The sequence below is a fragment of the Crocuta crocuta genome, unplaced genomic scaffold (genome assembly GCF_008692635.1).
Source record: "Crocuta crocuta isolate KB4526 unplaced genomic scaffold, BGI_CrCroc_1.0 scaffold8, whole genome shotgun sequence".
Lineage (NCBI taxonomy): Eukaryota > Metazoa > Chordata > Mammalia > Carnivora > Hyaenidae > Crocuta > Crocuta crocuta.
Window position 1 is genome coordinate 1,466,084 of NW_027532162.1, and position 21,763 is coordinate 1,487,846.

General features: G+C 53.3%; 1 protein-coding gene across 1 annotated transcript in view; it reads left to right on the forward strand.

Annotated features, from left to right (window-relative positions):
• CDC42BPB (CDC42 binding protein kinase beta) overlaps positions 1-21,763 on the forward strand; it is a 102,565-nt gene that overhangs the window by 40,154 nt on the left and 40,648 nt on the right. The window contains 6 exon segments of the mRNA XM_077776516.1: positions 911-1,002; positions 6,685-6,768; positions 9,747-9,842; positions 14,002-14,150; positions 18,529-18,622; positions 20,228-20,428. Coding sequence (XP_077632642.1) covers positions 911-1,002; positions 6,685-6,768; positions 9,747-9,842; positions 14,002-14,150; positions 18,529-18,622; positions 20,228-20,428 — 716 coding nt within the window.

Sequence of the window (21,763 nt, forward strand, 5' to 3'; positions counted from 1 at the left end):
GCGGAGTTGGCATCCCTTGGCTTATAACTGAATCACTCCAGTCTGTGGCTCCCATCTTCACATGGCTTTTTCCCTTCTGTGTCCAAATTCCCTCTTTCTAAGAAGGACACCAGACCTATTGCATTCAGGGCTCATCTCATTCTTGTTTGTGACCTCATCTTAACTTGACTACATTTGCAATGACCTCACTTCCAAAAAAGACCACATTTACACATCCACGGTGGACACTACTGATTTGGGGAGGCGGGGGAGGGGGGAGACCCTATTCAACCCAGCACACTGTCCACAGAAACCTGGCTCAGTTTTCTCCTCCCTACAATGTGGGAAATAATACAATCATTACGCATGGAACACGTGAGTGCCGTGTAAAGTGCTTCTGCTTGTTTCTTACCAAGGTCACTGTCAGGGGCCCCATGTGATTAGCAAGGATGGTTACGATGTCCAGGGGCGTTGCCTGCGCTTCAGAGATGGCCACCATTCTGGGAGAATTTTCTATCTCCTGTTCCCCGCCCCCAGCAGCCCTGTGGCTCCACTGAGGCCGCACACACTCCCCTCGAGTGTAGCCACTGCTTGTGTTCACGACTGGCAACAGCGGGCTGTCCCTGCGGGGTGGATGGCAGCGCGCCCCTCGGTCGCCTGCTCCATGACATAGATCTTTGCCAGCGGATCTGTGTGGCAGGATTTGTTACAGCAGATGCTGAAGGGCAGGAGCGAAGGATAAACGTCTGCGTTAGTTGAGCACAAAGATAGACTTTCCAGAACTTGTCAGATGCTAAACATTTTAAAACGTAAACCTTTCTTTTCTCCTAAAAAAGCTGTGTCAGTCAGTGGAATGCTCCAGTTTGTTGAATTTTTACATAGTATCAACTTCTTAGAGTAAATTGTTGATTTCACTTTTTTGAATTTCTAGCAAAGCCGTTTACACAGCTGGTGAAGGAGATGCAGCTTCATCGAGAAGACTTCGAAATAATTAAAGTAATTGGACGAGGTGCTTTTGGTGAGGTAAGATTAATTAACTTTCTGCTCATTTTGCCTAGACCGTCAAGGCGGCAGGTGCCGCTGGCAGGTGTTTGTAGGACCCTGGGCATCGATCCGGGGATGGGTCGTTGTCGCTGTCTTGTGGAGAGTAGCTCTTGGTGGGTGGAACCTGCCGGGGACGATTAAGAGGAGAAAAATAAAAACAAAAGCTTGTGACTGGTGAGTTACCCTGAATGTTGTCTGGACCCAGGTTGTTTCTTACAGACAAAGAAGTTTATTAAAAATGCACGTGTTCAGTGAAAAATACCTGGGTAGCCCCCTTCTGCAGAGCGCACGGAAGGCCACATAGCAGGCTGCCCGCCGGCGGTGCCGGGACCGTGCCTGGGCCCAGCCCGCGTGGCCTCCCCTCGGCCCCATCCCGCTCCGGCCCCCGCAGCCAGCACCCGGAGGCCCGGCCTCTGTAGAGGGTGCCCCCCTCCAGGCTCTGCGTGCGGCGGATATTGTGCCCCCTCCAAGGCTGGGGCCCAGGCCCCCTCCGCAGTCTAGAATCCGGCGTTTTTACCCTTAGTTCCAGAAGAGTGGAGCCTCGTAAACGTCTAGATGCACTGACCCTATGCCTAGGCTTTCCCCTTAGCCCCCTGCACTGGGGCATCGTGCGTGGGGCCCAGTACTGACTGCCCTGTCCCATCACGGCGCGCGTGCTCTGCCTGACAGTGACCTGCCCCACCGTGACGATAAGGTGCCACAGAATACACGGGATTTGTTGTGCAAGGTGTACATTTCGCCTTGTGTTCGGGGGGAAGAAAACAGAGCAGTGAGTTCACGAGGCAGCCTCCTTGCTCCGAAGCCTCTCCTGACGGCCGAGCTGACGCCAGGCCGGTAACGTGTCTCGGGAAGCTTCCCGACATCGTTGATTCTCCGGCTGCATGATATGGGCCCCCGCTTCATCTGCAGGGCTGCAGTAGAGCACGTGGAGAGCGAACCCTCCTACAGAAATGCTAGAGCAGCGCCTGAGTGCGGAAGCCCTGGCTGCCTCTGCAGGTGTGGGCGGGTGTGTGGCCGTGCCCGCTCTGGCCCCACATCAGACCCCAAGGCCTGCGGTGGGCTGTCGCCGCCCGTCCTCACGCCCTGCTCTCCGCCACCCGGCCTGGCCTCACACCCTGGCCCTGGGAGTGAGTCACACCAAGGGGAGGGCGGGGAGGAACGACCACAGGGGGAAAAAAGTGAGTTCTCAGAAATCACACCTCTCTGCGCTTAGGCAGGTTGGGTGATGATGTAAGGTCTGCTTTTGTTGTTGTTTAGTGAGGAGAAGCAGACCGTCCACACCTGAAACCCCATTCAGCACGGCGTATACTTTTGCTGACCGTCTCCCTGCAGCAGGACCTGGGCCAGGCTCCGAGCGCAGACGCGAGCGAGGCCCAGGCCCTGGCGGGGATCCGCGGTGACACCGCACCCCTGGCGCAGGGTAGGTCGGGCAGGGAACCCGCAGGGCAGGGGAAGGGAGGGTCGGCCTTCAGGAGCAAGAACAGCAGGATGGGAGACAGCGGCATTGTGCCACGATGGGCGGGGGGCATTTTTACTGCCATCTTTGCTGGGGAACTTAATGCACAACTCATTTTCTGAGCATCAGAGAAGGTGACCTGTGTCACCTTTTAAATTTTTCCCAAACTGAGAAACTCCGTCCTTGCCCAGGTCTTCACAAAAGCCCTTGGATTCTCTCTGTCACCTTTGCGCCCTTTCCTGCTTTAGCGGCCTGTGGAGGCCCCTCCCCAACCCCGGGGCCCCGCGGCCGGGGCTAGGAACGCCCGCCTCCCATCCGTCGCCTCCGGCCTCCCAGCTCTCCTGTGACCCGTCTGGTTCCCTGCATGTGCTCGCCAGTCCCCCCTGCTGTAACGAGAGAGTCACTACCACTATGTGGCTTTATATGGTCATAGTGGCATCACTGCCATTGGCTCCCTGGGGTGTTCTTGTATTCTGGACCTTCCATCAGTTTTCTCAGTTGGCCCAGTGATGTTCTTTGTGGCATTTTTTTGGGTCCCTCCTGTCCTGGATCGGGGCTGGCATCAGGTATTACACTTCGTTGTCATGTCCCCGAGCCATTTTTGCAATGTTTTGTAAGATTACTTCTGTTTGTATTTCTTTTGGAGGTAACTAATTTTGGAGGTAACTTGTAGCATCGTCTCTCTTTGATGCAATTAAGACTGAGTTTTGGTCCAAGAAGTTGTTTCCAGTAAACTAAACAAGATTTTTGCAGATTGTTTATTTTATAAGTTGTGCAGTAGAAAAAGCTTGTTCAATATACAGGGGTTTTTGTTTTTAGATTAAATTTTACTCATACATTTCACTTCTACGTGTTCTTGATTTAACAGGTGTTTTTCTGTGGACAGATGCATTCTTTTTCCTTCTGGGTATTTTATCAGAGGCATTGGCATATTTTCTGGATGTGGCCTGTGCCCACACAGGCCTCTTCTGAAGAAGCAGCTTCTAGTAAGAGATCAGAGTGCTCTGCGTCTTGTTGTCAGCAAGATCTTGATTGTTCATGAAGCTTGTAATGTTCAGAATTTCAATATTTACCTCAAAAGTTATCAGCTCTTCCATTTCTTCCAAGCAAAACCATTTCTGCAGTAAATACTAAGTAGCTTCCCCGCCCCTCCCCCCCCATTTCTCCCCTCTGGTAACCACCAGATTGTTCTCCACATCTCTGAGTCTGTTTCTGTTTTGTTTTGTTTTTTAGATTCTACATAAAAGGGAAATCATACAGTATTTATCTTTCTCTGAACTTATTTCACTTAGCATTACATTCTCTAGGTCTATCCGTGTTATTGCAAATGGCGAGATCTCATCCTTCTTATGGCTGCGTTGTATTCCATTGTCTGTATACATGACATCATGACATCTTCTTCATTCATCAGTCAACGGACACTTAGGTTATTGCCACATCTTTGCTGTTGTAAATAATGCTTCAGTAAACATAGGGATGCATCTGTCTTTTTGTTTTTTTTTTTTTTTTTTTAATATTTTTATTTATTTNACCCAGGCGCCTCTGCATCTGTCTTTTTGAATCAATGTTTTTGTTTTCTTTGGATAAATACCCAGAAGTGGAGTTGCTGGATGAGATAGTAGTTATATTTTAACATTTTTGAGGAACCTCCATACTGTTCTCCATAGTGGCTACACCAGTTTACATTCCCAACCTAGTGCACGACAGTTTCCTTTTCTCCAGATCCTTGCTGACACTTTTTTTTTTTCTTTTTGATAATAGCATTCTGACAGGTGTGACCTTGTTGTGGCTTTGATTTGCATTTCCCTGATGATAAGAGAGGTGCAGCATCTTTTCACGTGTCTGTTGACCATCTGTATGGCTTCTTTGGAGAAGTGTCTGCTTAAGTTTTCTTCCTTTTTTAAAAATTTGATTGTTTGCTTTTTTGATACTGAGTTTTATGTGTTCATTATCTATTTGAGATATAACCCCTTATGGGATATATCTTTGGCAAATATCTTCTCCCATGCAATAGGTTACCTTTCTGTTTATTGATGGTTTCCTTTGATGTGCAGAAGCTTTTTAGTTTGATGTGGTTCCAATAGTTTATTTTTGCTTTTGTTTTCCTTGCCTGGGGAGAGAGATCAGAAAAATATTGCTAAGGCTAATGTCCAAGAGGTTACTCCTGTGTTTTCTTGTACGATTTTTATGGTTTCAGGTGTTATAATTTATTTAAGTCTTTAAACCTTAAGTCTTTAAACCATTTTTTTTTTTGCATGGTGTAAGAAAATAGTTCAGTTTCATTCTTTGGCATGTAGCTGTCCAGTTTTCTGAGCGCTGTTGAAGAGATGGTATTTCCCCATTGTAAATTCCTGCCTCCTTTGTCAATTAATTGATCTGTGTGTCTGTTTTTGTGCCAGCATTGTACTGTTTTGATCACTATGGCTTGTAGTATGGTGTGAAATCAGGGCCTGGGATAATGCCAGCTTTGTGCTCTCTCAAGATTATTTTGGCTCTTTGGGGCCTTTGTGGCTCCATATAAACTTTAGGATTATTTGTTCTAATTCTGTGAAAAATGCCATTGATATTTTGATAGGGATTATATTGTAGTAGCCTTTATTTTTTTTAACACTAACATTTCACCTATTGATTGTAGCTGATTTCTGGGAAGAGGGCGACACTTGTAACCTGATGACAAGGCGTGCCCAGAGTGCGTGTCCTTGGGCATGTTGGAGGGCTCCCCGAACCTTTGTTCAGATGCTCCTTAGTCTTCATCCAGAATCGTAGTGAGCTTGGTCGGTGGTTCTAAGACCATAGCTAATAAACAGCGGCTTAAACAGGTGTGATGGGAAAGCCACCCGGGGAGCACTGGGTGGCAGAAGAGAGACAGGGCCGAGGGAGGTGACCGGAGGGCGATTTCCACACAGCGGGCTGCAGGAGCCTGGCTGCAGCCGCGTCCTCCAGGAGGGGCCTTTGGTCCTCAGCAGATTCCATCAGCATGTTCTTTGTGGACCCTCCTCCCTCATCATCTGGCCCAGGGAAGAGAATCTATAATTATAACTGTCTTTATAATCCTTAACATGCATGCACTTGAGGGTAAGACTCTGCTACTTGTTAGCATGTTATTTAAACCTCTCAGCCTCAGATTCCATATCTGTAAATTATGGATGTAAAAATAGCCACCATCTGGGACTGTGGCGAGGGTTACCTGAGAGGGTGCAGGTCAGTTACTGAGCACAGTTCCTGGCATGGGGAGACTGCCTGGGGCATGTTAGCTAGTGTGGTCACTGTGATGGAGTTACCGTGTGACATCTGTCGTTTAGAAAGCAAGGAAGTAAGTAATTGTTTATCCCTGCTATGTGGCTGCCTGCCACTGGCAGCAAAAAGGACAGCCATAAGTAAGTAGCTTACGGTTTTGTGATGGGTACTTAGGCCAGTGGATGAGTTTTACAGGGTAGAATGTGCTGTATGATGGCGCAGACATCACATCTGGTATTGGTAGTGATGTCAGAGCTCATCTGAGATTTGTCAGGGACTGGGAAATCCAGTAGGACTTCCTGGAAGAGGTGGCATTTGAATTGTACCTTGAAGAATGTGGCTGACAGCCAGCGTGCAGAGTGCCCACTGTGTGCCTAACCCCATTCTAAGTGCATTTAGGCTTATTGGCTCGTTTTGTCTTTGTATTAGTCTTGGGCCATTACTGCTATTACCCCTTTTCTAGTTGTAGAAACTGAGGCACAAAGGAGGATTTGCCTCAGCCCCACTCCAGAGCCCACTCAGTGATTCACTGTCCCTTGAATAGGTCTCAGAGCCTAGAACTGGCAGGCAGAGGCCGGCAGCGGGGCGGGTAAGAAGAACGTGGGGAGAGAGCCCTTGAACACAGGGGAAAGGGTGGGAGCAGTGAGTGGATTTTTAAAGGTTTTATGATGAAAGCCCCAGGCACGTGCCAAGGAAGAGGGCGGTGATCCCGGCTGTGTACCCCGGCCCACTGCGGAAGTGTTCTGAACTCAGCAGCGAGATGCAAGTTGCAGTGCGGCCAACACCAGGGGTCGGTGCTTCACAGCACAAATCTGTATTTGCGTAAAAACTCTTCTTTCCTCAGCACCTCGTTTTCCAGGGTTTCAGTTTCTCCGGGCACTTGAGATTTCACCGTGGTTACGTGAAAATGCGTGCTGGCTTTTGGTCCCATTAACTGCATTTTTGTTAAACTCCTGTTTGTATTCCAGGTCGCTGTTGTCAAAATGAAGAACACTGAACGAATTTATGCGATGAAAATCCTCAACAAGTGGGAAATGCTTAAAAGAGCAGAGGTGAGCGTGGAGTGGTGACTAACAGCAGGCGAAGGGGCTGGTGAGGGGCACGCACGGTCCTCACAGATCTGGGCCTCCCTCCTTGACCAGAGCGCCTGCCTCTTGTCGTCACCGTCCCCGCCCCTCCCCCGCCCTCTGGTGAGCGCACACTCCTCTCTGCGCCAGGGCGCCTCCCCTCCAGGGCTGCTCACTGTAAGGACCAATCACAGCCTTCACGGAACCTTGGGGCCTTTATCTCCGTTCTGCTTCATGTGCCTGGGGCATTATTGGGTTGGAGCCTGTAGACGCCTCCTCGAGGGAGGACAGAGATCACAGGCGAAAGTAGGCGGTCACTGCTTGGCAGGTCCAGATGCGTTTTTCCTTACTTCCGTGTCCATCTGTCTGGGGCCTGTTTCAGACCCTGCCCGCTCTGGCCCCTGATGGAGCCTGTGAGGCTGCCCGGCCAGTCTGAGCTCTTCCTCCCCATCTGCCTTCACGCCCATCCTCTGTGCTCCTCCACTTCACGTCAGGGAGCCAAGCATCCTTCCTTTCCAAGGCTCTGTCACTTACCCCGTGTCGCCTCGCTGGGCTCCCCCAGGCTGAATGCCCTCGGCGCCATTTCTGCTGCCGCCGGCTATGAAGCAGGCTTTCCGGGGTTGGACGCCCCTGTGATTGGCCACCTCCTCCTTCAGAAACTGCTTCTCTGGTTTCTGGCCTCTCTTATTATGTCGCCTGAACCTTCCTTGTAATCTTAGGTGGCCCTTCGTCCTGTGTTCTGTTCTTACCTGGGATGATGTTGCCACCTTGGGCGGACACCAGTACCAGTGTCTGTCCTGTTCGGACCCCTCCCCTGAGCTCAGGTCATCAATAACTTGGTGGGTGGGCGTTCTCACTCGGCGTCCTGAGTTCGTGGGTCACAGCCTGCTCTTCCCCGTCCATACCCCCTCCTCCTCCCGCCGCGGAGCCCGGCACCGGCCTCCGCCTTCCGCCTTCCGCCTCCATGGCTCCCGAATGCAGCTGCGTGACTGAAGCAGCACTGTGTGGTCGCCTGGGCCCGGGACTCGGCCTCAGGCGGCACCATGGTAGCCATGCCTCGGTCTCAACAGCCTTCTCCGTGGCGCCGCCAGCACTCTTGGGGCCCAGGGAAATCACGGAAGTGACTCCTCCGGGGGGAACAGGGTAGTTGGTGGTGTATAAAAGTTTGGCGGAGGAGTAAGTGGGGAAATAAATGCTAGTAGCAAGTTCACTCAAGTTTGTGTTTTTAGAGGAGTGATTGGTTTATGGAAGGAGGTAGCAGAGCATATTTAATATGACTTGTGCAGGGTCAGCCTCTGGAGCAGGGTGTGTGCGTGCGTGTGTGTTTAAAAGTCCCAAGGCTGGGGAGTGGTGGCTCCCACCTTATCATACTAGTTCGTATGTACCCAAATGTCACGGTGAGTACATTTTGAAATTGTGAAATTCAAATCTGGTCACAGAAATCCTACCCAATTGGATACTAATACTCCGAAAAGTCCAAGGATGTCCCCTAATTATGATTATCCCAGGGTGTGTGTGATTGTGTGTGTGTCTGAGATACATATAAAAACAGAATATTGATATAAAATTCAGGTTAAAGTAATTTATCTTTTTATTCCTAATAAGTTTATTTTGAACACTAATTTTTAAAAGCATGAAGTCAACAAGAGGGGGCGGTAGAAAAGTCGCTAAGCTGTGAATTCATAACTGGATCGTGCCGAGCTTCTGTTTTGCTCATTAAAAAAAGTACTGAAGGTTCTCAAAACAAAACTGCTGAATAATACCTGTATTTCCTGTCTGCGGGTCATCATGCTGGTGATCCTGAGTTTAAGAATGGCTTTTATTCTAAATGTGGATAGGTGGACAGCTGAGAACGTGGGGTGTACGTGGCCCCAGCCCCAGGGAGGGCTTCCTTGCAGCTGCAGGCCCCCTGTGGGCGGGGGACCCTGTGGGCGGGGGACCCTGTGGGCGGGGGACCCTGTGGGCGGGGGGCCCCTGGCTGGGGCACAGCATCGGTCTCTGCACATTTCGACAGCGTAAGCTGATTGCCGGTCCATTTGAGTTATTTCATCTGCTTTTAATTAGAATCAGAGCACATCTACTTGTCATTTCTTTTTGAAATGAAACATTGTAAAAGTTTAGAATAGAAAGCTGACAGGAAAAAACAAGTTCTGAAGGTCACTGCGAGTCTCCAGAGAGAACAGGTAGGATTCTCCGGTGCCTTGTGGAGCAGGGGCTTCCCATCATGCCACTGTTAGTTTTGTTACGCTTTGCAGGCTTCACATGTAGAGGGAGATTTTAACTCCCTCTGTGTGGTCAATAAAGTCAAAAGTTTTATTATACTTCTGCCAAAATACCCGGTCACTTTAAATATAGGCACCACCTGTGTAATCAAGCTCTTAGAATAAGCCATGACCGCCTAGAAGACAGCCTTTTACCTGTGTGCCAGAGGCCATACTGCATAGACTCCTGTTACGACCAGGGGCACCCGTTGCTGTAAATAAGTCACATTTCACCACTGAGATCAGTAAGCAGGTGTGTGCCCTTTCCTACCAGCCATGCGGCTGCTGAACTTAGGTGTGTGACAGAGAGGCCACACATGGGGGGTGGCCACACCACGGGCCCTCAAGAGGAAGCCTGGCTGGCCCAGAGAGGCCGGGCAGTGCCGGGTGGGAGGGGCTCGGCTAGGAAAGCGAGCCGGGTGAATCCCCCGCGTCGGCTGCAGAAGTGGCGAGCGTGGAAGGGGCAGGGGCCAGGCCCGTCCTGAGGAGGTGCGCTCTCTGAAGCCTCGAAGCCTCGGTGCCACAGGGGCCTGGGGGGAGGCAAGGGGTGTCTGGTCCCAGGGGAGGGAGGCAGGGAGGCGGAACTTCCTGCAGCCTGGAAGGGGGTGACGTGTCTCCAGAGCCTCTGTCGTGGCAGGGACCCCCATGCTCAGGGCTGTACGCTGTGGAAGGGCCCGGACCGACTCCCCTAACTCTTCACAGACTGCTTGCTTCCGCGAGGAGCGCGACGTGCTGGTGAACGGCGACGGCCAGTGGATCACGGCGCTGCACTACGCCTTCCAGGACGAGAACTACCTGGTATGTCTGCGTCGGCCCAAGAGCCGGTCACGTGGCCCGTGGAGACACTGGTGGCTTCCTGTGTGGAGCTACTAAAGCCTGAACGAGGGGTTTGGAATTGACAGTGTTTCTGCACCCAGAGAAAACTACGGGGTTGGTTTTAACGTGGTAACCGCGCGGGACTTTTTAAAGCTAGACGATCTCATCGCTAGATAACCTGATTATTTTTGTTCCCTGGGTTTATTACATTTAAATAAACTGGGGCTTTAAACCGTTTCAGTCTTGGATTACATGTAAGAAGGGAGGGCTCGGCGCCTGGGTGGCTTAGTCGGTTAAGCGTCCGACTTTCGCTTAGGTCATAATCTCGCGGTTCGTGGGTTCGAGCCCCGCGTCGGGCTCTGTGCTGACTGCCGGCTCAGAGCCTGGAGCCTGTTTCTGAGTCTGTATCTCCCTCNTCATGAGGTCTTTTGACACGGGTTTTGGGGGGACTCTTGTCATGCATTCCTTGTGACTTGAGCGGGGGCTTGCTTTCAGCCTTGACCCGGCCACTGTGTGACTCACGCGTGTGCCCGGAGGTGAGCGTAGGTGCCTGGGAGGACAGACCCCAGACAACGGCTCACAAGCGAAGGCAACCAAACCTGTGCTCCCGGCCGCTTTTAATCCTGGAGTGACCGTGTGACCGGAGGTTTGCCTAAACCTAAAGAGGCCCTTATGTGCAGCTCCGNGCCCCGCCCCAGCCCCGCCTGTGCAGCCCCAGGGGTGGCCGCAGGGGCTTCCACGGGCAGCACAGCCTCGGGGCAGGGACCCGCACTCAGTTGCTCTGAGCTCACCCTTGTCACCCTCGCAGCTGTGCTGGGTCCCTACAGCAGGCGGGACAGAGAGGGGTCCCTACAGCAGGCGGGACAGAGAGGGGTCCCTACAGCAGGCGGGACAGAGGGTCTCTCTTCTCTTGCAACCATCTCTTCCACACGTCAGAGTAATCCCTTAGTTTCCAACTTCCAGAATTAGGCGGAATGGTTTGTCATACACTTTATTTAGAATTTAAAATATATACGTTTGCGTCTGCAGAGGGACCGCTGTGTTTATGGCACAGAGGTGCCCGGGTTATAGCTCTGGCTTCCTAGGGACCCTGTGCCTAAGGCCCTGATGGCTGTCACCACTCTGGAGCAGAAAGGGAGGCAGTCACTTGCTCAAGTGTGTTGTGCCCCTGTGGTGGGAGGTGGTGCCCAGGGCCCTTCCCCAGCAGACTGCCGCATCCTGATGCCATGGGCCCTCTCCACCCCCACCCCCCACCCCCTGCCCAGAGGGGACCGTTTGTGGCCTGTTTCTGACTTGAATGAAGCTTCGAGGAGTTTAGGCAGAGCGGATCTGCACTGAAGGAAAACGACATTCTTTGTTTAGTCTTCTCTGAAATCAGCGTAGCACATTGCAGTCTGAAGTGTTAGGTGTGACCAGGCTAATTCTGATATGTCAGTTAGGAATCGCAGCCAAGAAGCCATCTTCTTTAGGGTTTAGAGCTGCACGGATAGGGGTACGGTGAAAATTGAGAAGAAGGAAGTCAGGGGCCGCAGGCTTTCTAGTGTGTGAACCTGGGCCCTGGTTCCGGGGTCTGCGGACCTGCTCTCTGCCACCCCCGAGCGGTGCAGTCCACAGGCCTTCTCCCCGGGGCCCTGGCAGTTGCCACCTTGGTGGGGTGGCGGCGAAGCAGGCCCGAGAGTGGGCGGCCTGTGCGCTGCAGGTTCGCAGCAGAGCCCGTTCACGTGTGGCTTCCGTTGGAGGCTTCTCAACGTGGAGTGTCGTAGAAATTAAACCCGTTTCTCCAGTAACTTCAAGGGTGTTGCCTTGTTGATTTAGGACCCCTGTGTTCCGTGACAGAGGAAATAAGTGGTCTTGTTATTATTCCAGAAGTAAGTTTCTGCCTTATAGCCCCTTGTAGTTTACTTTCCTTACAGATTCGTTCTCCAGGAGCCCATTGATGTTTAGCGCTGCTGTCATGTGGTTCATTTTTCTGTTTAGAATTTGAGGCAGGCATGGAAACCATTGAGACTCGGCTAGGGGGTGCTTGACTTACTCTGACTGCTTTCTTCACCCTGCACACCCGCCAGCTGGTGGTCTGGCCTCTGCCTCCAGGTATCGACACCGTCTGCTCCCCGGTGCCTGTACCCTCCCCTCCTGCCGGGACCACGTCCTGGCCTCCCAGCCCCTCTCTGCCCTGCTCTCGGCCCCCATCCTCTGGGCAGTCGGACGGGCTTCCCGGCTCTTAGAGTGGGGCCTGCCGTCCCCAGCGTGGCCTCAGCGCCACCCCTCCTCATTCTCCTCCCTGCACATGCCCCTCTGTCTGGGATGTGACCTTGGCCCAAGCCAGGGCCGGCTCCTGCCTGTCATGTAGGTCACAGACATCTGCCTGATGGTCCGTGCAGCCACGGTGGTGCTCTAGGGAGCCGCGTGATCGAGTTTTCTTCTGTGCTTAGTGCTGAGATTATTGTGACCGTCTCCATGCTTGCTGATGGTCTCCGTCCCTGCCCTCAGTGTTGGCTCTGTGAGGACACCCTTCATGGCTGAGAACGAGTGAGTGAGCGAACAAGGGAAAGCACTAGCTCTGTGCGTGACATTGAGGGTCTTCTGTGACACAGGAGTCGTTTTGGGTATGGTGAGGCAGAAGCTGTCACCCAGGAGTCCTGCCCTGGGACAGGCGGGCATCAGTGCTGTGAGACCCGGGGCGGGGGTGAGGCCAGCTCAGGTGAGTCTTGACAGCTGCGTGTGCGGCAGGACGGCAGGGCTGTCTGTCCGAATCAACACCCCCCAGGGGAGCCCCCAGCGTGCTGCTTCCTCTCCTTTCTTTTGAGGCGCCAAGTGTCCTGCCTGGCACTGTGGGCCTGAGTCTGACTGCTTGCGTTCAAATCCTAGCTCTGTCACTTGCAGGCCAGTGACGTGGGGCATGTCATCAAGCCTCATTTCCTCGCCAGGACGGTGGGACGGTGCCGGTGCCTGTGGTGAGGGCCGCTGTGGGCGTCACAGAGGCGATGGGCAGAGTCAGAGCTGGAGGCACATGGCGTCCTGGGCGCTCGCTGAACGGCGCTGCTCATGGTTGTTAGGTTCTCAGTGAGTAAGTTCCTCCGGCTCGGTAAACACGGCGGTGGCGTTTCCTCTGTGGTGATGAGGTAAAAGTTAACTGCTCGGACCAGAGCATCCATCTCTTCCAAGGAGACAGGCTTCGAGGGAGGGGATTCCCGTGAGGCCGGGTGCTGCGCCCAGACTCTCTCTGTGACCGTCTCCCCTGTCCTGGGCCTCCCTGACCTGTGTGATGCCCCCGTCGGGGTCTCCACAGCCCCTGGGCTTCCCCACAGCATGCAGGGGGCCGCACAGAGAGGCTCTTATCGGAGAGCAGGCTGGCCCGAACCCTGGCACCAGCCCGTTCGCACGACACCCAGCACCTGGGCGCTTCCCCTTCGGCTTTAGTTTCTACATGGGCAGGAGATTTTCTGAGTTCTCGTGGGCGTGTGCTTTTACGCACCTACCTTTCAGCTTGTTTGTGGGATCGCCTTGCTAATAAGAGCTGCTAGTCTCGGCGCCTGGGCGGCTCAGTCGGTTGAGTGTCTGACTCTTGATTTCGGCTCAGGTCATGATCTCATGGTTCATGGGTTCAAGCCCCTTGTCCGACTCTGTACTGACAGCACGGAGCCTGCTTGGGATTCTCTCTCCCACTCTCTGCCCCTCCCCCACTCAAGCACAAAACACACACATGCTCCCTTGCTCTCAAAAGTAAATGAACTTGAAAAAAAAAAAGCTGCTAGTTTCATGTGAGTTTAGATAATTCCCCTCTGTCCTCTGACCCAGCGTCCTTTTCCCATGAGGTAAGGGCCTGGAGAATTCCGTTGAACCCAGTAGAATCACTAATCATGTTTGTACTTTGGGTCACTAGCTTTTATTGTCCCTTCTCCAGCATCAAACCCTTCTTTCAGTTTTCCTGTTAATTAAGTGTACAATATATTGAAATTTGCTCTCTGTCGGATGCCTGACTGAAAGTACAAGGGAAGGGTGTTGTGGCCCAGGGGGCGGCTCGGAGGCCACATCCCGATGGCAAGAGCCAGAGAACCTCCGTGGCAGAAATTTGGCCGTTAGTCGTCAGGCTCAGTGCTGACTGAGTGTTCTGTTCTCTCCCATCTCGTCCCACCTGCAGTACTTAGTCATGGATTACTATGTGGGTGGCGATTTACTGACCCTGCTCAGTAAATTTGAAGACAAGCTTCCAGAAGATATGGCAAGATTCTATATCGGTGAAATGGTGCTGGCCATCGATTCCATCCATCAGCTTCACTACGTGCACAGGTACGTACCTTTTATGTTTTATGGAAACGGCATCAAATGTGTGAAAATGCCCTTGCAGGGCTCTCTGTGTTGAAGACGCCGGCTCCGGGCCGCGTGGAGAGGTCCTGCAGCTGGCAGGTCCGGGGCTGGCCCAGCGCCCAGCCCCGGGAGGTCCCAGCGTTACTGGGATGGGGATGCCTGAGCCCCGGTTACCTAGAGCCACCTTGTCTTCAGATACTTCCCTGACACTGGCTCGCCCTCCACCTGCTGAGCCCTCTTCCCCGGGGTGCCCGCCCTCTCGCACCCGGTCCCCTGACCCTGTCTGCTTTCTCAGCCGCACCTTCCCTGTTCCACGGCCCCCGACAACGCTCGCAGGAAGACCGGGTTGATGAGAGGGGCTCATGGCACAGCCCCTTGAGCGAGACTCACTGGCTCTCGGCGTGGCTCCCGCCCTCCCGGGCCCCCGCTGGGGTGCCGCACCCGTCCCTTGCTGCTGTTTGAGACAGTGAGTTGGTCCTGTGCGTTTTATTTTATTTTTATCAAGTAATTTCATGGTAACGGTCTTTTCAAGTCAGGTAGTGCCACAGGGCTTATGCGAAGTCACGCGCGCCCCGCCCCGCCCGGATTCCGCCCGCCCCACGCAGCTTGTCAGCCTCTAAACTGTTTCTTGGGCATTTGCCTCCTGCTTCTAAATAACTGGCTTCTCGTGCCATTTCTTTTTTGCAGAGTAGGGGCAGTCAGATCACATCTATTAAGACAGAGATTTACTCTTTCCGGAAGTAGCTCGTTCTCTCAGCCCGCCCTCCCTCCCGCAGCGCCCCTCCCGCAGCGCCCCAGCTCCTAGTGACGACTGTTGGTTAAACCCCTGTCATGGAGCGCCTGTGAGTTACAGATGAGCCTCGCGGTCATTGTACTTACGTTTCCAGAAGTCGCTTCCTCTGGCGATGGTGATGGCCCTGAATTTTCAGTTGCAGACTTTCTGTGGCAGCCGTCGCTAGTTATCCCCAGACTGGCCCGTTATCCCCTGTGACTGAATCACGAGGCTGCGCACGCAGGTGTGCCGGGCAGCGCTGGTGTGATTTTTCTCGGAGCCGCCTCTTCCTTCTTTGCCGCCCCCTTCTGCCCTGGCCGTCCCTGCCCGCGTTCTCAGAGTTCTCTCCCTGAAGGCGCCCCCTGCCCCCCGTCTCCCGGAGCCTATCCCTTGTCCTCCAAGTCATGCATCTTCCTCTTTCGTGGTCCATTCTTTCGATTTTGGAAAACACATTCTCTCTAGTTCCTGGAAAAAGGCGGCTTGTGAGATCAGCATCTTAATTCCATCCACATGTGTGACTGATGGATGACCTAGTAAGGATTGTGGATTGGAAGTCACCTTCCTCCCAGGACCGTGAAGGCATTGCTGTCCTCTGCTGGGAGGCTCACGGCCACCACGATCCCCCTGGCGTCGCATCGGGCCCCGCTGCTGCCTCGCCCAGGGCCCACCCTCGTGGCCTGTCAGGCGGGTTTTCCTGAATGCACGCAGCTCCTCCTGCACGGGCGGCCACGCACGTGCTTCAGGAGCAGCCCTTCCCGTCTTGCTGTGAGTGCTGCCCCCCTGCTCCGTGGGAAACTGAGGCGCAGGGGCCACGTGCTCCTTAGAGGCCATGGCCCCCATGTAACCATCACTTTTAGGGCATTTTCTCTTTCTTCGTGGATTCTTTCATGTAGCTGTGCCTGCTTTTCTAACAGTTACTGGAATTGTTTTCAACATTCGATTTTATATTCTGTCTGTTTGATACAAATTTGCCTAATTCATGCCAGAGCTAAACGTCTCTGCATTTGTCACCAATCTCCGGGGAAATTAATCTGACCACGTCTTTTATAGTTTATTTTTTCTCTGTTTTCCCTAATCAGAAAGCTTTTTCCTTATTTTCTTAATTAGCTATGTAGAAGCTTCACTCTGTCATTTGATCTCCAGGAATAGTGGGAGAATTAAATATGTGATTAACTGCCTTCCCCCATCAACTCCGTATTCAGGCTTAGCACTTGAACGACCCAGTCTAAAAACAGAAGGCCTTGCGGTTTTGCTACAAAGTTTACAAAGTCAAGTTTTGTAGGCAGTCCTGTGAGTCGAAGCTGCACTTGCACACCCAGAAATGAGTGTGTGTGGTCAGCAAAGGAGCGGTGTCCCTGCTGGATTTAAGAAGCATGACTCAGGCCCAGTGCCACAGCTTAGGCCCTTTTTCTGTGGCTGGATGTGGGCCGTGGTGGCCTTAGGCCGTGCCCCCCACACCCAAGCAGGCGCTCCCCGGCTTGGGCGGCTGGGACCGGGGAGCAGAGCACACAGGTGGGCACAGCCCCTTCCGGAGAGGTCAGTCCCAGATCACAGCAGAGGCAGAAACAAAGAGTGACAGATTCACAAGAACTTGCCTTTGAGGACATGACACCCTCAGAGGGAACAGAGAATGCCGCTTGGCAACAAAACGAGAGTAGTGCGGTTTTAAGAGGGAATATTCAGAGAACAAAAACAGTAAACCTGGAACAGGTAGGCGGCCGTGTGGAAGGGATGCCGGAGGAGCAGAGGAGATCTGACAGGGATGGCCCAGGGCAGGCCGGGTGGACAGAGCGCTTCTGGGATGGGCTGCTGTCATCTGCCGGAGGCCCTCCTGTTGTCCCGAGACCAGCGCGCTCGCGTGCGCGTCTCTGTGTCCCAGCGAGGAGCGATAGCGTCTTGGTCACGGACGCACTCCCACACAGCTCTGCCCTGTCCTTCTTGTCTCCTATGCACCGGAGCCATGCACTTTCATGTTGGAGGCTGATCCGTGTCGGACCAGCCCCCCACCAGCCCCCCTTCTTTCTCTCCAGGGCTGTCCTCACACACCAACGATCCGATGAGTTTAGTTTCAACTTGTCTGGCTCCAAACAGCAGGACACTGGAAAGTTTTTAATTGGTTGGCCCATCAGTCTATAGACAGGTCTTTTTTTTTTTTTTTTTTTTTTTTTCNCCCATCAGTCTATAGACAGGTCTTTTTTTTTTTTTTTTTTTTACTTCAAGAAGCTTCTCTCACATTGTAGTTTCAAATACTACTTATATTTTACTCTTTCAGTTTCTTTGGGGACTCCAGTTATTTGTATGTTGGGTCTTCTCAGCCTTCTTCCACTTCACTCTCCCAACTGCTTGCTCTCTGACCCTTTTCATGCTTTGTCTATTTTTATTCTTCTAGATCTTTCCCTCCTTTTCTTCAGTGCCTTTCATTAGATTTTTATTGGAATTTGTTCTCCTTTGGGCATCTTATAATTCAGTCACCATTCCTGATAAGATTTTATCTTCTGTCACTTCCCTGAGTTAAATCCATTTTTTTCGTTTCTTCCTGTTTTTGTCTGGTTCTGTTCTTCGTTTTTATTTTTCTGACTCATTGAGGGTTTGCTTTGTTTTCTCTCTCCTATTCCTCTTTATTTCAGTGTGGGGTGCCGTGCTAGTTTTCTTTTGCTTTGTGGGTCTTTCTCTGGGTAAGAATTGTCACCTTCTGCTCACTTTTGTTTGTGACATGCGTCCCTGATGGTGGGAGTGGCCGAGGCGTGGCGTTCTGTCGTGTGAGCACACACCTGTGCTCCTCTTGGTGACCGTCTGTCTGCCTTTGCTCCTGAAGTCTGTTCCCTTTCATGCTGCCCTCTCACATGAACTTGTTTTGCCGGGAAGGAGAGCTTGTATTTAAAAGCCATCCCCCTGGCCCCACGTTTGCAAGTCCACAGACCAGTAGGTCGACCGTGGGCTTACCTCCCTGCCATGCACTTGCTGCTAACTGGGCAGATGGCTCGGGTCCTCACCCCCGGTCTTTGTCCGCCAGTTGCAGTGNNNNGGGGGGGGGTGCTGGCAGGGCTGCTGGCCCCAGGGCCTCACCTGTCTTCTCGTGTCACGTCCATGCTCAGCCACACTTTGCCTCGTTTTCTCTGCTTCGTGTTTCTTCCCAACACGTATCAGGGGTGCCATACTCTGGTGCCAAGACCACGTGCATGTGTGTGCATCCGCACGTTCACGTTCTGCCATCTCAGGTGGTGGGAAGCTTCGCAGTGGCGGGGGCTGCGGGGTCTGGTTACCGTCATAGACCTGGGGTCCAGCACAGCGCCAAGGGTAAAGGAGACACTCAGGAAGCACGGTCAGCTGAGCGGCGGGAACACGACGGTGCGTCATCGGACGACCAGGGATTAGCTCACACACAGGAGTGAGTGGTAGGGGTGGTGACTGCCCCTGCCATACGCGTGTGCGAGAGAAGGGTCGCGGAGAGGCCTCTTCCTGAGATTGCCACAGCTGTCCTGAAGCGGCGTTAGCATTTCCTCGGCGGATACGCCACTGGTGACAGGCCTCGACCTGCCTAATGTGTGGTGTTGAAATGGTTAATTCATTGATTTGTTTTACTAACAGAGACATTAAACCTGACAATGTCCTTTTGGACGTGAACGGTCACATCCGCCTGGCCGACTTTGGATCCTGTTTGAAGATGAGTGACGATGGAACTGTAGGTATTTTTGTTGGAGATTTTTCACTTGGTTCTGAGTTTTTCTTGTAATTAGAAGGGACTTAACATTTCAGTTTGAGATCCAGTTGAGAGACCAAGTTTATGAATGTGAATTAAGATTCACACTTGGGGGACAGTTGAAATTTTCTAGTTAAGTTTAAAGCCTCGGTTTGGTGTGCACGTCTGCAGCAGTGGAACGTGTGCCCTCTAAGTTGGGGGTTGTCCGTTGCCTCACGTGGTGAGGCGGCTGAGCACGCCGGCGCCACAGTGACAGGCAGGCCCCCTCAGGTCCTTTCATGAAATGTCTGGTGCCGGCCGGTCAGGTGCTCAGACGTTGACTGTAGCGAATCCTCATTTCTGTCTGCAGACAGGTAACTTCTGTCAGGCGGGGCTCTTCTCTCTGTGGGAGCTGACAATCTAGAAATGGGGTCCTTGATACTAGGGTTTACTCTCTTCCCACCAAGTCAGTCTCTTATTTCTCCAATCTTGACCACGTATTGATTAGTTGATAGATTGGTGCCGTCCTCAGATCCAGCCTTCTGACAACAAGCGCAGCGGCCTGGGACTGAACTCGAGTGCTGGTTACCTTTCTTGCACGCATGTCCCCTCACCCCTTCTGTGCTGCCACCTCATGTCTTGATCTCCCCACCATCCACTGTAAGGCTCCTGCGGCTGGGCAGCCAAGCGGGGAAGTGACTCTGGTCACGTGACGGAGGCCGACCTCCCCTTGGGTCCAGTCTGACGTGGGTGCTGCTTGGGCCCCATGGCCCCTCCTCAGACACGACCCAAGGGAGAGTCTGGCCTTCCCGGGCCAGGCCTTCTGTTACGGTTTCTCTCTCAGTCTAACGGACTCTGTTCCCCATGTGCTCTGAGACCAGTCTGTTTCCTACGATGACCCACTGCCCCCTTGGCTTCTCATGGCGACCGCTGCCCTCGCTGGCACAGCTTGCCGGAGCGATGACCCCATGTTGAGGCCTGTTCCTGCTAACGTCAGTAGCTGAGGAACTGTCCTTTGCCTTTTAGAGGCCTGAGCCTCCTGGTTCCCCATCCGGGGAATTCCTAAGCACCCAGCTAGTGCCTGGACTACTTCCAGATGCTCCCACTGGGGAGACTGAAGGGTAGGCCCTGGGTGAGCAGCCTTAGCCTCTCTGGGAACAGTTAGAAGTTCAGTGTCTTGGGCCCCAGCCTAAAATTTCTATTTTATAAGAGCTCAGGTGGCCTGCATGCACATGGAAGTTTGAGAAGGGCTGGCCTGAACCCCCGTGGCTCCTGGACCGCACTCCGGGCAGTGATGGAGGATGTGGGAAAGGCCTCCCCTTGAGGGACCACAGCGCCACCTGGGGGCTGTGCTCGGCATATGGGCAAGGGGAGAGCAGGGATGTGAGGCCATCTCACACGTCCTGGAAACTGCCCCACAGTTAGTGCTGCAGGAGAACATTCTTTTGCTCTGAATGTTGAATTACTAGGTTTTTAAATCATGCTCACGTGCCAGTTTTGTTCTACGATGATTTCATTATTTGCCATCCGTGTTTTAGAGGAAGTAGTTGGGAATTTGGAATTGGAGCTGCCCCAGGGTTTCCCTCCAACACCCCCCTCTCCTCGAAGGTTCAGTCCTCTGTGGCCGTGGGCACTCCCGACTATATCTCACCGGAGATCCTGCAGGCGATGGAGGACGGCATGGGCAAGTACGGCCCCGAGTGCGACTGGTGGTCTCTGGGCGTCTGCATGTACGAGATGCTGTACGGGGAGACGCCGTTCTACGCAGAGTCCCTCGTGGAGACCTACGGCAAGATCATGAACCACGAGGTGAGGCGTTGCCTTTCCCATCCTGTTTGGGTGAGGCCCGAGGCCCAGGCCTGGGGGCAGGAGGGCTGCTGGGAAGCTGTCCGCGTCTTTGGGGAGGAGGTGACTGGGCAGGAACAGGGATTTGCGGGTACAGTGGCCCAGGCTGCCGACACGGGAGGTGCGGGCGTGGGGGGGGAGCGGCAGGGAGAGCCTGTTTTCTGCTGGGCAGTGGCTGGGGAGAGGTGGGCCTCCCTGGGGCTGTGCCGGGTATGTGTGGCTGCGGGATGGCCATGGGCGAGGACCCGCTGGACTTTTGCACCTGTGGGTCTGGATGCACCAGTGTGACCACAGCTGCTCTTCTCGCATCTGCTTCCCGAAGATGAGTGTCCTGCCTGGGCCAGGCGCCCCCGCGGAGCGTTGTCCTTCCGCCTCTGAGATCCTGTTCCTTTTCCGCTTCCGGCTGTGTGTCTTCCCCCTTGACTTGGCCTCCCCGCCGCCTTTCCTTCGTTCCGTGTTTGTTTTCCCATTTGCTCTTCCCTCTCCTGTCTTGTCATCCGTTTCCTGTAGTCACATGTGTCCTCCCCTGCTGCTCCCACCTGTGGCCGTGTGCTCCCAGCCTCCTTCCCCCACGTGAATTCCTCCCCCAGGAACTCTTTGTGCCGGGGGCAGGTGACGCTAGCATGTTGGGTGGTCCTCCGTGCCCAAGTCAGGGCAGACCATGGTTATTAACAACACTTTTCCTGGAGTAGAGATCATTGTTTTCACTTGGAAGTTAGCATATCCTTATCAGAAAAACGTCAGCACAAAAGTGCATAGTGTAGATGGTGGAAATCACCCCCTTCACTTCTTGGCGGTAAATGCCGTCACGGTACCAAACAGGCCTCTGTGAATTCTAAAGAGCCTGCTGGCACAGAGCTTGCGCCCCCGGGGGCCCTGGTCCAGCACTTCCTGTGCGCCCATGGTCTGATCTTCGGGCATGTTACCGCCCTCCCTCTTTCTGGATGAGAGAGGGGGGCCTGGGCCTCAGCGCCCAGGCCACTGCCCTGCTGGGTGTGTGTGTGGATGTATGGCACCACGTGACATACGACCAGGTGTGTCGTCACACTTCTGTCCCATGCACAACACGTTTCTGTAGAACAGAACGTTAGGAGGGGGCTTGGCGTAGACACGGGCAGACGCACTCTGCAGAGCTGCGCCGGCCTGCTCCTCCACAGCGATAGTCCGCGCCCTTTGCCACTTTGACGGGTGAAAACTTATCAATGTTTTAATTCACATGTGATGTGGTACCAAGTCTGCCATAAAGGAAACCAGCACGACTAATGATTTTCTCACGGGAATTCTGTTTCATTCGCTTTG